Source organism: Schistocerca cancellata, chromosome 1 (assembly GCF_023864275.1).
Source record: "Schistocerca cancellata isolate TAMUIC-IGC-003103 chromosome 1, iqSchCanc2.1, whole genome shotgun sequence".
Taxonomy (NCBI): Eukaryota; Metazoa; Arthropoda; class Insecta; order Orthoptera; family Acrididae; genus Schistocerca; species Schistocerca cancellata.
The window spans coordinates 880,129,059-880,144,835 of record NC_064626.1 but is presented as its reverse complement, the minus strand read 5'-3'; the positions used below and the strand labels follow the sequence as shown (position 1 = coordinate 880,144,835).

Sequence of the window (15,777 nt, the reverse complement as noted above, 5' to 3'; positions counted from 1 at the left end):
TACTCTACAAATGTTGTGCTTAGGTATGGGTGGCGAGCTGGCTATACTATGGGTAACTGAGCAACTAAATAGTTTGTATAGTATTAGTTACTTGGTAATGATGCCAGTGGACGGCCCAGCTGATAGGAGAGAATTTATGTATACAGTGGTAGGAAATGTGAGGATTCCACTTGTAGAGAATATAATTATGTATGAATGTGTCAGTGTGTGTGATGACAAATTATATGCAAAGCACTGAAAAATCCATGAACGCTCATTACTGTGAATATGAAAATAGTTAAGAACGTACTGTAGGAAAACATACTAGTTCTGACGCATCTGCTGTGAGTTGCGTATGAATAACTGAAGCATCTGGCTACTCAACGTTTGACAACTTAACGCTTTCGCTGATTATAGTAACGCATTTCGCAGTAAAGAAATGGTTAACCTTCACATTTTCTCCCATAACTGATGTAGTCATCAACATTTCACAAAAGCTTAGCAGATGGGACCACTAGTAGATTGTCAAATGCTTATGCAAAATTAAATTTTAAGTATTACAACACAGATATGAAATAAAATACTCTGTATTGCACATATTTGAAATCAATGCATTAGTACTCATGACATAAAGAAGAAGAACAAGCGAGATGAATATTGTAACTCTTCAGGCTTTCCCGGCGAGATCTCGACATGTGGAGTAATCGGGTCTACTGCGGGATGTTTGTGTCGCTCTGGCACAATATTTCGGCCACGTAACTCGTTGCCTTCTTCAGGTAGCACCCGATTACTCCACATGTCGAGATGAATATGCTTTGTTATAAGAATAATTAATAAAAGATAAATAAAACCATTACATGAGCATCATATATTAACACCTCGTAAAAATATTTAAGTTGAGAGGTGTCCACCCCCGGTAGCTGAGTGGTGAGCGCGACAGAATGTCAATGCTAACGGCCCGGGTTCGATACCCGGCTGGGTCGGAGATTTTCTCCGCTCAGCGACTGGGTGTTGTGTTGTCCTAATCATTATCATTTCATCCCCATCGACGTGCAAGTCGCCGAAGTGGTGTCAAATAGAAAGACTTGCACCCGGCGAACGGTCTACCTGACGGGAGGCGCTAGTCACACGACATTTACATTTTTAGTTGAGAGGTACAAATAATACCAGTAACGGAAGAAAACACCTTTTGAGATAATGATATGAGTTACACTGTTACTTCCTACGTGGTGCCACATGTGTATCAACCCGTACATACACTCCTGGAAATTGAAATAAGAACACCGTGAATTCATTGTCCCAGGAAGGGGAAACTTTATTGACACATTCCTGGGGTCAGATACATCACATGATCACACTGACAGAACCACAGGCACATAGACACAGGCAACAGAGCATGCACAATGTCGGCACTAGTACAGTGTATATCCACCTTTCGCAGCAATGCAGGCTGCTATTCTCCCATGGAGACGATCGTAGAGATGCTGGATGTAGTCCTGTGGAACGGCTTGCCATGCCATTTCCACCTGGCGCCTCAGTTGGACCAGCGTTCGTGCTGGACGTGCAGACCGCGTGAGACGACGCTTCATCCAGTCCCAAACATGCTCAATGGGGGACAGATCCGGAGATCTTGCTGGCCAGGGTAGTTGACTTCCACCTTCTAGAGCACGTTGGGTGGCACGGGATACATGCGGACGTGCATTGTCCTGTTGGAACAGCAAGTTCCCTTGCCGGTCTAGGAATGGTAGAACGATGGGTTCGATGACGGTTTGGATGTACCGTGCACTATTCAGTGTCCCCTCGACGATCACCAGTGGTGTACGGCCAGTGTAGGAGATCGCTCCCCACACCATGATGCCGGGTGTTGGCCCTGTGTGCCTCGGTCGTATGCAGTCCTGATTGTGGCGCTCACCTGCACGGCGCCAAACACGCATACGACCATCATTGGCAGCAAGGCAGAAGCGACTCTCGTCGCTGAAGACGACACGTCTCCATTCGTCCCTCCATTCACGCGTGTCGCGACACCACTGGAGGCGGGCTGCACGATGTTGGGGCGTGAGCAGAAGATGGCCTAACGGTGTGCGGGACTGTAGCCCAGCTTCATGGAGACGGTTGCGAATGGTCCTCGCCGATACCCCAGGAGCAACAGTGTCCCTAATTTGCTGGGAAGTGGCGGTGCGGTCCCCTACGGCACTGCGTAGGATCCTACGGTCTTGGCGTGCATCCGTGCGTCGCTGCGGTCCGGTCCCAGGTCGACGGGCACGTGCACCTTCCGCCGACCACTGGCGACAACATCGATGTACTGTGGAGACCTCACGCCCCACGTGTTGAGCAATTCGGCGGTACGTCCACCCGGCCTCCCGCATGCCCACTATACGCCCTCGCTCAAAGTCCGTCAACTGCACATACGGTTCACGTCCACGCTGTCGCGGCATGCTACCAGTGTTAAAGACTGCGATGGAGCTCCGTATGCCACGGTAAACTGGCTGACACTGACGGCGGCGGTGCACAAATGCTGCGCAGCTAGCGCCATTCGACGGCCAACACCGCGGTTCCTGGTGTGTCCGCTGTGCCGTGCGTGTGATCATTGCTTGTACAGCCCTCTCGCAGTGTCCGGAGCAAGTATGGTGGGTCTGACACACCGGTGTCAATGTGTTCTTTTTTCCATTTCCAGGAGTGTAGTAAGAATACTAATTAGGTTTGTGTTAAAGTGCGAGTCAGTATGTAACATTAATGTTAAATTAATAAAATAATAGAGAGGGTTGTGGACAAGCTTACAAGGAAAATATTTATATTTATAACTTTAAATCGTAGGCTATTAGTTGAAATGTTATTTTTATGTAATATTATGAGACTATGGTGAGTCGTCTCTCTTGAGAAGCTCCGTGTATCAGTTCTTCGACGGGGTCACGCAGTGCAGTGTTCATAAATATTATGAAGTTCGACTTTTTACCTTTTTGTTAGTTGTGTTCTTTGTTAAGGTCTATTATGTCGCCACTCCTTTTAATAGTCATTACCATGTTAGCTGTAATGGTGACGAATCCGACATTAATGTTGCTAAGGCTTTTTGGTTTAAGACTGACTCTGGCTGCAATATTCTATGAGGGATTAATTCACTAACATTTGTATATTTTATACTGTATAGTTAGCACGTAGATTACAAAAAATACTGCTTCATCTTCCCATACAAATCAAGATGTTTGCACAGCTATCACATTCGTGAGAACAAGAGCTGAGACTATCTTAAAAAGGTAACAAAAAATAGTAATGATTCACTTTTTCTTCTCCAGTAATGATTCTCTGATAGTACCAGTAATCACACTGTATTTACTACATAAAGTCGCAGTAATGATTCTCGAATAAATTCCTACTTCTTTCACAAATTTTTAGAACGGTTATTTTTTCCCACAAATTTTTTTTCATCTACTAAGTAACATCACAATTGCCATCCCTGTCTGCTGGAAGTACATGCTTCAGTTCTTGCTTATGACAGCAGACAGTAGTAGTTGTTACCGTGATTATAAAAATTACAGTTTTGAAAATGTAGGTATTTTCTATGAGTAATATATGTATGTGGTCCAAGGAAGTACCTTTCATTTTAAGACCAGAGGACAGGAAAGGGTGTGAGAGATCTATTTCACTTTTCTTCTCCCGAGAGCTGCGCGTTTGCCCAGTTGAAAACTATAACTTACTTTCTATACACATAATATTACAAGAAGAATTGCATACAGTGAAAGAAAATACTTAATATTAGGTGCTAATCATTGTCCTTACATTTATTTTGGCTTATACCATGCATTGTTCTTATTATTCAATGTTCTTTGTCATATTTGGCGAATTGGACTCATTTATGTTTTAGTTGGGTCTTGTCACTTAAACACTGCAGTTATGATATTATGAGACACATTGCTTTCAAGATCAGTCTTTAAATCATTCCATTGTTTGAGCGGGCCGTTGGAACTCGGCGTTGTTGATTCTCAGGTTAACGTGAATGAATGCACACAGCAGTCCCGCCAGGCTGAACACCGTTTTTTGCTTGTGCCTTTAAATCACAGCCCAGGATGCTACGACCGTTCACTTGAGGCAGGAGACAAGCAGATGTAGACCTTAAACACAGTTTAACAAGGCTCGTGGAAGCACATTATAGAAACGTTGTCTAGATATGCGGTATTTATTTCTAACACAGTTTATGAAATTAGATTAAGAGTGTTTCAATGCGGTGCAATGAGTATGACAACAATGATTACTAAGGAGCTATTTCCGTTAGGTTGTTCAGGGTGACAGACATTGCAAACAGAAGAGAATCGGCACGAAATGTTCGAAATCGTGCCATTTGGCACTAGAGAGCATGGGGCTACTTGTCTCGTACGAAATTTACACGTATAGCAAACGATTACCGAGAGTTTTCGAAAACTGTAGAAACTGAGGTCCTCTGAAATAGTTTTATAATATGATCGCTTGATCAATAATGAAAATTATTGGTTTGAATAGACGCAGAGCTTAAGGCTCTACTTCGCTGACAGTTTATCGTTTATGATTAAACGCCTAGCTTCGGAGTAATATGACAAAAAAAAAAAAAAAAAAAAAACTTCACAGTCTCTAGCAGGCTATTTACTGTTTCTTGTCGATCAACATAACTAATGCTGCATCCACGGGCGTCACGTGCACTTGATTATTGGGGGGGGGGGGGGGGGGGGAGGGGCGGGCTCCATGTACGCTAAATTACGTATAATTATATCAGGCTTTTAATTTGTAAATGTTTCTAGAAATTGAATTTTACCTGTCATGAATATGCCCTTATTGCAGTCCGTGTAGTGGAACTTGGCAGATTCTTTCTATTTTTAACCACCTGCTAAGGAGTTAGATGTAATTACAAAATTTAGCAGGTGCATAGGACTACCTTGTAAAGAAGTAAAATGCAGACGCCGCATTAAACTTTCACAGCATCCGTCTAATTCACAAAAGAAGCAGTCATAGACTATGTGATCAAAAGTATCCGGACACCTGGTTGAAAATGCCTTACAAGTTCGTGGCGCCCTCCATCGGTAAAGTTGGAATTCAATATGGAGTTGGCTCACCTATAGCCGTAACAGCTTCCACTCTCGCAGGCACACGTTCAATCAGGTGCTGGATGGTTTCTTGGGGAATGGCAGCCCATTCTCCACGGAGTACCGCACTGAGGAGAGGTATCGATGTCGGTCGTTGAGACCGGGACTAGTGCAGCAGGGGATACAACCCGTCGGCTTTGAACAATGACGTCACAAGTCGCCAGAGAGCATGTATTACAGAGATGAAAGAGCTGAGGAGAATGTTGCGAAACAAAGGAATGCGAGAGAGATAAACATTGATCTTGTCAAAAGCATAAGTGTTTTTTGACTTAAAAAAAAAAAATCTCACGAGATAGAATAAACTGATCCTTCTTTATTAAGCAGCTCCCTGCAGTACCTAATAAGTGTTTTTTGGTTTTTAAAAAAAAAATCTCACGAGATAGAATAAACTGATCCTACTTTATTAAGCAATATCTTGTCAAAAGCCGAGAAGCGATTCTTCTTAGTGTTCTAGCTCCCTTCAGTACGTAATAAGAGTTTTTGGCTTTTTTTAAAAAAATCTCACGAGATAGAATAAACTGATCCTACTTCATTAAGCAATCAGTAAAGAAACGATTTTTTGACTTTAAAAAAAATCTCACGAGATAGAATAAACTGATCCTACTTTATTAAGCAGCTCCCTGCAGTACCTAATAAGTGTTTTTTGGCTTTAAAAAAAAATCTCACGAGATAGAATAAACTGATCCTACTTTATTAAGCAATATCTTGTCAAAAGCAGAGAAGCGATTCTTCTTAGTGTTCTAGCTCCCTTCAGTACGTAATAAGAGTTTTTGGCTTTTTTTAAAAAAAATCTCACGAGATAGAATAAACTGATCCTACTTCATTAAGCAATCAGTAAAGAAACGATTTTTTGACTTAAAAAAAAATCTCACGAGATAGAATAAACTGATCCTACTTTATTAAGCAGCTCCCTTCAGTACCTAATAAGTGTTTTTTGGCTTTTAAAAAAAAAATCTCACGAGATAGAATAAACTGATCCTACTTTATTAAGCAATCAGTAAAATGATGCACCCAATATCAAGCGATCGCTTTTAGATTTACATGCAATTATTTTAATGATAGTGCTTATTAGAACACAGAACTGCTTTATTATCTATGCCTCGAAGTGAAGACATTACGATCTATGACTAAGGAATGACGTCATTGTTCAAAGCCGACGGGTTGTATCCCCTGCTGCACTAGACCCTTGAGACCTGTCACAAGTCGCCGTTCCAAAACATTCCAAAGGTGTTCTATAGAATTCAGGTCAGCACTCTGTGCAGGCCAGTCGATTACAGTGATGTTATTGTCGTGTAACTACTCCGCCACAGGCCATGCATTATGAACAGGTGCTCGATAGTGTTGAAAGATGCAATCGCCGTCCCCGAATTGCTCTTCAACAGTGAGAAGCAAGAAGGTGCTTAAAACATCAGTGTAGGCCTGTGCTGCGATAGTGCCACGCAAAACAACAAGGGATGCAAGCCATTCTCCATCAAAAACACTACCACACCATAACACTACCGCCTCCGAATTTTACTGTTGCTACCACACACGCTGGCAGATGACGTTCACAGGGCATTCCCCGTACTCACACTCTGCCATCGGATCGCCACATTGTGTACCCTGATTGTCGCCCCGTACAACGTTTTCCCACTATTCAATCGTCCAATGTTTATGCTACTTATACCAAGCGAGGCGTCGTTTGGTATTTACTGGACTGATGTGTGGATTATGAGCAGCCGCTCGACCATGAAATCCAAGTTTTCTCACCTCCCGCCTAACTGTCGTAGTTCTTGCAGTGGACCTTGATGCTGTTTAGAATTCCTGTGTGATGGTCTGGATAGATGTATGCCTATTGCACATTACGACCCTCTTCAACTGTCGGCGGACTCTGTTAGTCAAAATACGAGGTCGGCATGTACGCTTTTGTACTGTACGTGTCCCTTCACGTTTCCACTTCACTATCACATCGGAAACAGTGGACCTAGGGATGTTTAGGAGTGTGGAAATCTCGCGTACAGACGTATGACACAATTGACACGCAATCACCTGACCACGTTCAAAGTCCGAGAGTTCCGCGGAACGCCCCATTATGCTGTCTCACGACGTCTAATGACTACTGAGGTCGCTGATATGGAGTACCTGTCAGTGGGTGGCAGTACAAAGCACCTAATATGAAAAACATATGTTTTTGGGCGTATCCGGATAATTGATCACATAGTGTATACGACAACTGCACCGCCACCAACTCTATCTCCACATAAGCTTTGACAATTATGTACAGCAGTACTCATTCTTGCAGAGGAGCACTAGGGAACTAAGGGAGTGTGTCAATGTACTCTGCAGTCTCCGGTGTATTAAATTCTCTAATTAAAATTTGTTCCATTAAATATTAATATCGCCAGGCTGTGGCTTGAGAGGAAACATTCCGGTATCCATTTTAGTTTTATTATCATATGTAAACTGTTAAGTGATCATTGACACTTTTGTGTTCGAACGTTTCCGACAAGGTCCGACGTCATCCGAGAGCTTTTGAGAAAGAAGCACATTGTTTTGCGTTTCCAATATCTGTGGAGGGCCTCAGAGGTTGTTACTATTGTTAGTACGGGGAAGAAAGCCCTCCCGGTCTATTCTCAGTAGGTGTGTGTGTGTGTGTTGGCCACTGCTTACAGAACGTTAATGCTGTCAGCAATCGGAAACAGATGACAGACAACCCTTAGTGTTCCAACTTGTGCCGAAATAGCACGATATGGTATATTTAGAGAGGGGCAAACTATAGCTGGCATTATTTGACAATGCTGCAATAAAGTTCGAACAGGTGATACCACTGCGCCCACAATAGGTCACCTCAAGAGGTTTTGAGAGGAGGAAGGAAGAAGCATCCTGTCTTTCAAGGCGGCGATGCCTCAGAAGCATCGTGTACAGAAGCGGAAACTTACTTTTCATGCTACAGAGTTCGAGCGAAAACTGAAATAATTGATATCAATCTCTGTACATCGCAAAGATTAGAAACAGTGGAGGAAGGAACGATTATGACGTACAGCGATTACTACCGAGCGGTACTATGTTGATGAACTCATTATCAACTATTCAGACCGCTCTACTATTCTATAACATAACTGGGAACTGCATTGTCGACTACAATACATAGTTTTGACATGTACTTTAGCTACCACTGTCATATCTGTTTTCAATTAGGTAGATTGATAATTTTTAGGTTAAGAAATAAATAAATATTGGATTAGATTGTATGCTGTTGCACGGCATTTTTTCTGCCTCCGTGAACTATTTCCTTTTTTTCCCCTTTGAACCTCGCAATTTCTCTAAAAAAGTAAATTTTCCACTGTAGTGGTAGCTCAGTTGGTAGAGCACTTACCCACGAAAGGCAAAGGTCCCGAGTTCGAGTCTCGGTCGGGCACACAGTTTTAATCTGCCAGGAAGTTTCATATCAGCGCACACTCCGCTGCAGAGTGAAAATCTCATTCTGGAAACATACCCCAGGCTGTGACTAAGCCATGTCTCCGCTATATCCTTTCTTTCAGGAGTGCTAGTTCTGCCAGGTTCGCGGGAGAGCTTCTGTAAAGTTTGGAAGGTAGGAGACGAGATACTGGCAGAAGTAAAGCTGTGAGTACCGGGCGTGAGTCGTGCTTCGGTAGCTCATTTGGTAGAGCACTTGCCCGCGAAAGGCAAAGGTCCCGAGTTCGAGTCTCGGTCGGGCACACAGTTTTAATCTGACAGGAAGTTTCATAATATGCTTTCTTCAAAAATGTAGTTACGTTCCGTCGCTGCTTCGTAGGAGTAAACTGTCCGCACACATAACAAAAATTGTCAGGACTGTTTTTACACCAACAATGCGACATTTTGAATTAATCACTTGAACTCAACTGCTTCAAGGTCGTACAACGTTGGCAAATCTCAAAGCAAAATAACACACAAAATTAAACTTAAAAATAAACATAAATTTGCAAGTATTGAAAACAGGGGTTTTCGGAAAACTGTACGTAACTGAAATTCATAAATTGTAATTTCTGAGGAAAACTGAGTTCAAATCTGGATTCTAAATTTCACCCTAGAAACGTTCAGAAGTTCCGTGCAATGAAATCAGTGTAATTATTCATTTTTCACATTTCCTTCGTTTCATACGGGATACTCTACCTGTGCTGCTAGAACATGTGCCTTTACAAGTACGACACAGCATGTGGTTCATGCACGATGGAGCTCCTGCACATTTCAGTCGAAGTGTTCGTACGCTTCTCAACAACAGATTCGGTGACCGATGGATTGGTAGAGGTGGACCAATTCCATGGCCTCCACGCTCCTCTGACGTCAACCCTCTTGACTTTCATTTATGGGGGCATTTGAAAGCTCTTGTCTACGCAACCCAGGTACCATATGTAGAGAATCTTCGTGCTCGTATTGTGGACAGCTGTGATACAATACGCCATTCTCCAGGGCTGCATCAGCGCATCAGGGATTCCATGTGACGGAGGGTGGATGCATGTATCCTCGCTAACGGAGGACATTATGAACATTTCCTGTAACAAAGTGTTTGAAGTCACGCTGGTATGTTCTGTTGCTGTGTGTTTCCATTCCATGATTAATGTGATTTGAAGAGAAATAATAAAATGAGCTCTAACATGGAAACTAAGCGTTTCCGGACACATGTCCACGTAACATATTTTCTTTCTTTTGTGTGAGGAATGTTTCCTGAAAGTTTGGCCGTACCTTTTTGTAACGCCCTATATATATATATATATATATATATATATATATATATATATATATATATGTGTGTGTGTGTGTGTGTGTGTGTGTGTGTGTGTTTGTGTGTTGTCTGGTTCCTTTTTGAAGGAGGCTTCGGCCGAAAACTTATGTGAACAATCTTTTCGTCGTGCCTGCCTGCAGCTCGGCGAGTGAGTAGCATTCCATCCACTTCACAGTATAGTTATTGCCTCATGAGGCTTGTAAAGAATCCATTGCCCTTCAACAGGCACAATGATGTACAGAATTACAGCACCAGAAGAAAAAAGTGCCATTCGTTATGCCACATTATGGCCGTCTGTAGCACAAACAGGGATTCGCAATTCTGCTGCGAAAAGTTTTGATCACTTACCGAGTGACACAAATTGCCTGAAAGACATGAAAGAAAAATTTGAAATTAAACTGAAAACATTTCTCTTTGATAACTCGTTCTATTCCGCATAAGACTATCTATTACTGTAACGAGTGGATGATGACGAGAAGGAATTACTAACATCTGTCTGTCTTTAATTTATAAACAAAAAAACGATAATGCTCAGCATGGAGGCATATTTACGAAAAGGTGATCTTAATATAAAATGACATGTTCCGCAGCATTACGATTTATCATTCAAATGATACGCTGAATATGAAACTAACTAACTATTGGTATATCACAAAGCGTGGTACAGACTTACATACTTTGAAAGTCTCAAACTTAAATTTAGAAGTAAAAAGAAGCGTATGATGAAAGTACATGTAGAATCCAATAGTGATATGTTTGGTTATTCCTGAAATACTGGCAGAGTTACTGACGAGAAATATTCCGAGAAAAGAAGCGAATAAACCTGTTGAAAAGGTAGGTCTACGTGGTACGCAGGTTAGGCTATCTTTACTAAAAATTGACATACATACATCTTAAAACAAAACATCCATTTTAGGCGATCTAAGCGCTTTAGTGCATTCCCTCAATCACATTTACAGCATTACACAGTGCTGGAACATGTTTTAAGGAATTATATCGTGTTTTTACCTTGTAAATTGCTATTATTGGTCACACACGGAATGATGCAGATAGGTAAGATTTTGAAGTGAGAAGACGCACTGTGAAACTAATGCACAAGAACTCTGTTCCGTATGAAGGTATACCACTACGCAGTTCTGTTTCTTTGACATTTAAGTAATTGCTTACTTTGCTGACATGCACATGATACGATATTTCATCATTACCACGCTTATGGATTAGCAGAGAACACGTAGGTAAGTTTCTTTTGCAAACGTGAACATCAAAAATGTTGTGTGTATGAGATGAGAGCTGAAAAATGAAAGTAACAAGAAGCAGGTCAGGATGGTTAGTTTCGGAGTTCCAGCTTCATTTGCGATCGATACAAATATAGTAAAAGTTGAATTAAATGGATTACGAAAGCATGCTTTTCACATCACTTCCTTCTCTTATTCAAAATATATCAACAGAAAACAAGTTACATTACGAGGTCAAGTGTGGGGGATTACTAGAGCAAATATGAATTCAAGAGCAGGAAAACGTTCGAAATTACCTTTCTGACACTGTGTACTTCATATAAGAGTCGTAATCTTTAGTATTTAAAACAGTTGTTGAGAAATAATGAATAAGAAGCAATTGTAAACAGTAGTCTGCTAATGTTTTGGGCTGTATAAGCTGGTGCCAGGCCTTCCCCTCCCCCTCCCCCCCCCCTTCCCACAACACTCGCACACTCTGTCTTCAAAATAAAGTACAGCGTAAGTCTGTAGCACCATCTCCCTTCTTTTTTTAACTCCATGGTAAAGTCCTGTTACATTCATCTCTTTTGATCAATGTTGTCATATTACGCGTAAACAGGATAGTTTGATTTAGTTACTGAGGCAACCACAGACAACATGTAGTAACAGGCCAACTACATTCTTCAAAACGGCGGTGACAAGACAGACTAGCATTGACCCAGACCATTCTGTTCGTAAATAAACGTAGAAAATACACAATTTATAAAGCAGCAAAGAAAATGAAATTAACGGGTCAACCGAAGGAATGAGGGAGTTGTGGGTGGGGCAAACTTAAAGAAAAGGTTAATAAAGACAATTCCAGAGCAACCAAGACATCAAAAATAGGGCACGTGAATGTGAACGGAAAGAAAATATAGAGAAAATACACAATTGGAATCGAATAATTTTGTGCAGACCTATACAGTCAAACGAAGACAGCTCTAGGACCCACGAGCACCAGACACGACTTAATCGCATAACAACACAAAGTACTTCCTCCATAATAAAACTCCGAAATATGGAACAAAAAATTGAAATCGCAGTGTACTCTGGACCTACGTAAATCAAATGACAACAACGCTACCAGACATCCACACAGCAAAGGCATTATAAGATCGAAAAAAATGCGCAAATTCCTTCAGAATAAATACCGAAAAAAATGCAATAAACAAGCTACTAAAATAAAATATTTCTCTTGACCTATATATATATCTATATACAGCGTATGTCTGTCGGAGACAGCTTCCCCCCCCCCCCCCCCTCGCCCCTCCAACAAAAAAGCTATGTAAACGAAAAATTGAACCAACGAATGCCCCTAAAATAAACCGGAAAAATCGCACAGTTGCAATAGCATTCCTGGCTTGACGTATAGCTGAAACGAAAAAAGGGATACCATACACACCCCTACAAAAATGCTACTTAATCAGAGAAACAGAAACAATTTCCTCCTCAATAAACAGAAACAAAATACATGTAAAAATTGAAATCGCAATACAAACGAAAATTAACAACTCAATAATCATAAAGGAAAAAGTAAGCAATATATACTAAAAGCTCAACGACTTAAGTAAGTCATTACTATGAACCACATCATCAAGAAAACACCAGCCACAAGAGCGAGCCGCTGCTAACAACAACACTCCATGAAATATAACAATCGATTTTAAATACGCAACGACTCAACAACGTCACCTTTGAAGAAAAGAAAATTATAGCAAAAACCAAAATTATGAATAGCATAACAGCTCATTTTTGTCACGACCATATAAGCAACGGACTTACCCACCTCGCTAACTTCATCCTGAAAAAGCTTGCCACATTACAAAAACAGCCAAAAAATTGTAAGAAACAACATTATTTTTATAATTACTAATCGCTTCACTTGCAGAAATTTAACTATTGCTCTAAAGTTCCAGCTTAATCTTATCCTTAGAAATCGCGCTAATTAAGAAATAATGAATGTGTGTGTAAAAAATGCAATTAATTTGTAACAGACCACGGATCCGTTGTATCAAAATATTCAGAACATATCCCTAAAAAATCTCCGAAATTTTGTCCGCAATGTTCTGGTTCACCCTGTATTTGTAAGCACCGTGAACAAAAATTTTATACCAAAATTTTATGAGTGATTATACGCATCGAAAGAAGAAAACTAACTTTGTTATCAAGTGTACACCTACTCAAATGTTCGAAACGACTACAAGCATTTTGTGTTGTTAGCGAAGAAATGCAAGCGGTCGATGCTTACCTGTGGAGGAGTAATCTTCCTGTCTCAGGAAACATATGGGCTTCCTCTTTATCGGATAATCACACACTCGCTGGAAGAAAGCAGTTATTTTGTTTCCCATTTTCACATATAGACGGTATCAGAGATAGATATGAAAAAATCTTCCTATGAATCGGCTAAAACGTATCCGTTTCATTGGAAAGCTCTAAGAACAGCGCTGAGTCACCGAATATAACATTACTCATAGGCTTTTGTCATCTCGTTAACGTCATGGAGTAGCTGTATCTCTGGAGTAAACTTAGATTAGCAGAATTGGATTTTTGTCAACATATGTGTTGCCCAAGGAGGTAAAAAATGAAGGAAGGTGGCACTACAGACTTCCACTGTACGTTTTTTGAAGCCAGAGTGGGTGGGCCTGCCGCCATTTTAAGTAGCCCAAAACATTAGAAGACAATTGTTTTTAGAATATAAAGCAGAATTTAAAACAGCACTCAACAGAAATAATGAACAAGAAGCACTCGTAAACAGGGTCTAGTTTAGCAGGGGATATAACCCGTCAGGTTTGACCAATTTTATAGGGCTTACATGAATAACATAGTGTCAGGAAGGCACTTTCAAAAGATCCTCTGTTGTTGAATGTGTATTTGTGCTAGTAATACGGCAGAGTCAGAGTGACGTCACAGGGAAGCGTCACCGCGGTGAACTATGGGGTTATAAATGCGGTGAACCTAATGTTTTCGGCTAACTAAGGTGGCGAATATCGGTTTACAGTTTGTGAGGTAATGCCACCTCCCTCCTTTTTTTACCTCCATTGTACTGTCTCCCAGTCACCTGACTTCGATGCGTCGGAACGTTTGTCCGTATGCACTCTGCTGTTTTTAAACGTTATTCATTTGCTGATAACCCTGCTTAGATCTATTGCGTATTTTGTACACGTGATTTCATAAGCATTTTAATAATTTGAATTTTGTATCTGGAATACACTTAGATAAAGACTTTAAGAGCGAAATTAAAGCGCATTTCGTTTGTTTGCGACAACTTTCACAGCGCGAATGTTGCTGTTACTGCGATTTCTATTTTTTGTTTTGTTTTGCTCTTGATTATATTTCTGCGTCTCTGCTCTAGTAAGTTATGCTGCGGCGGTACTGTGAAATAGCTTGCAGATACGCCGCTGCAGCTGAAAGGGTCCCGAGAAAAAACGAATTTGGAGTTAAGGCGTACAAAAATTTTATAATTTATGCAATATGCTTGTCCATTTTTTTATTTTTCTTTATTCATTCATCTCGATTTTTTGGTCAAGAAAACAGTAATATTCAATATTTTAAGATGAGCTGTTTATCATTGATTAAATGCATTATAAAGCCATATAACATAAAAATTTATTACGGTCCTACAGTGTCATCCGCCAAAGAAAAGGTCAATGTTCCAAAAACAGAGGAGAATGGGCAAAATGAAGCTTATTTAAGATTTAGATGGTATCTTATTTACTAACATATTAATCAAAAGGTGAAGACAATAATCTGAACGAACGATACACCAAAGCTCTAAAATGATCTCGCAGTATGTGTAATGTTCTTGTCTAATTTCTGTTAGTACCGCGAATCGAATTATGTATGTAAATCACTGAGTGACTCTCTCTCTCGCACGTATCTGTCTCTCGAATAATAAATTCAGGGTCATAAAAACATAACAATAAGCACAATGATACTGCGTCTTATTTCACTGTGTCTCGATTTATTTCAACATATAAAGGCCCACTAATTGGTATTATACCTAAGACCAATCCTTTGCAATACCTTACTATAAAAAGACACAGAAACAGTAGTTCACCATAGCAGTTACAAACAAACAAATGCTAATACAGGAGAGATGCATATAATATTTAGTTTAAATATTACATCAAGTGTAGACATATCACGCTATGCCGAAGTCATGTAACTACTACAGCATGATGTTGATGATGTACTCAGCAGGGTACGCTCACCCCAGAAATTCACTGGTGAGCAAAAGCTAAGGACGAAAGCAACTTTTGATTGATGTGTCACCCCCAGGTAACATACATTATGTGATCAAAACTATCCGGACACCTGGCTGAAAATTACTTAAACTTCATCGGTAATGCTGGAATTCAATATGGTGTTGGCCCACCCTTAGCCTTGATGACAGCTTCCACTCTCGCAGGCATATGTTCAGTCAGGTGCCGGAAGGTTTTTTGGGGAATGGCCGCCCATTCTTCACGGAGTGCTGCATTGAGGAGAGGTATCGAAGTCGGTCGGTGAGGCCTGACACGAAGTCGGCGTTCCAAATATTCCAAAGGTGTTCTTTAGGAGTCAGATCAGCAGTCTGTACAGGCCACTCCATTACAGGGATGTTATTGTCGAGTAACCACTCCGCCACAGGCTGTGCGTTATGAACAGGTGCTCGATCGTGTTGAAAGATGCAATCGCCATCCCTGAATTGCTGTTC

At 40.9% G+C, this 15,777-nt stretch overlaps 1 protein-coding gene across 1 annotated transcript in view; it reads right to left on the bottom strand.

The window, feature by feature from the left end:
* Positions 1–13,432, bottom strand: part of LOC126110722 (uncharacterized) — an 85,441-nt gene extending 72,009 nt beyond the window's left edge. Inside the window, exon 1 of the mRNA XM_049915001.1 lies at positions 13,333–13,432. Coding sequence (XP_049770958.1) covers positions 13,333–13,432 — 100 coding nt within the window. The remainder of the gene's footprint in view (positions 1–13,332) is intronic.
* Positions 13,433–15,777: the final 2,345 nt, after the last annotated feature.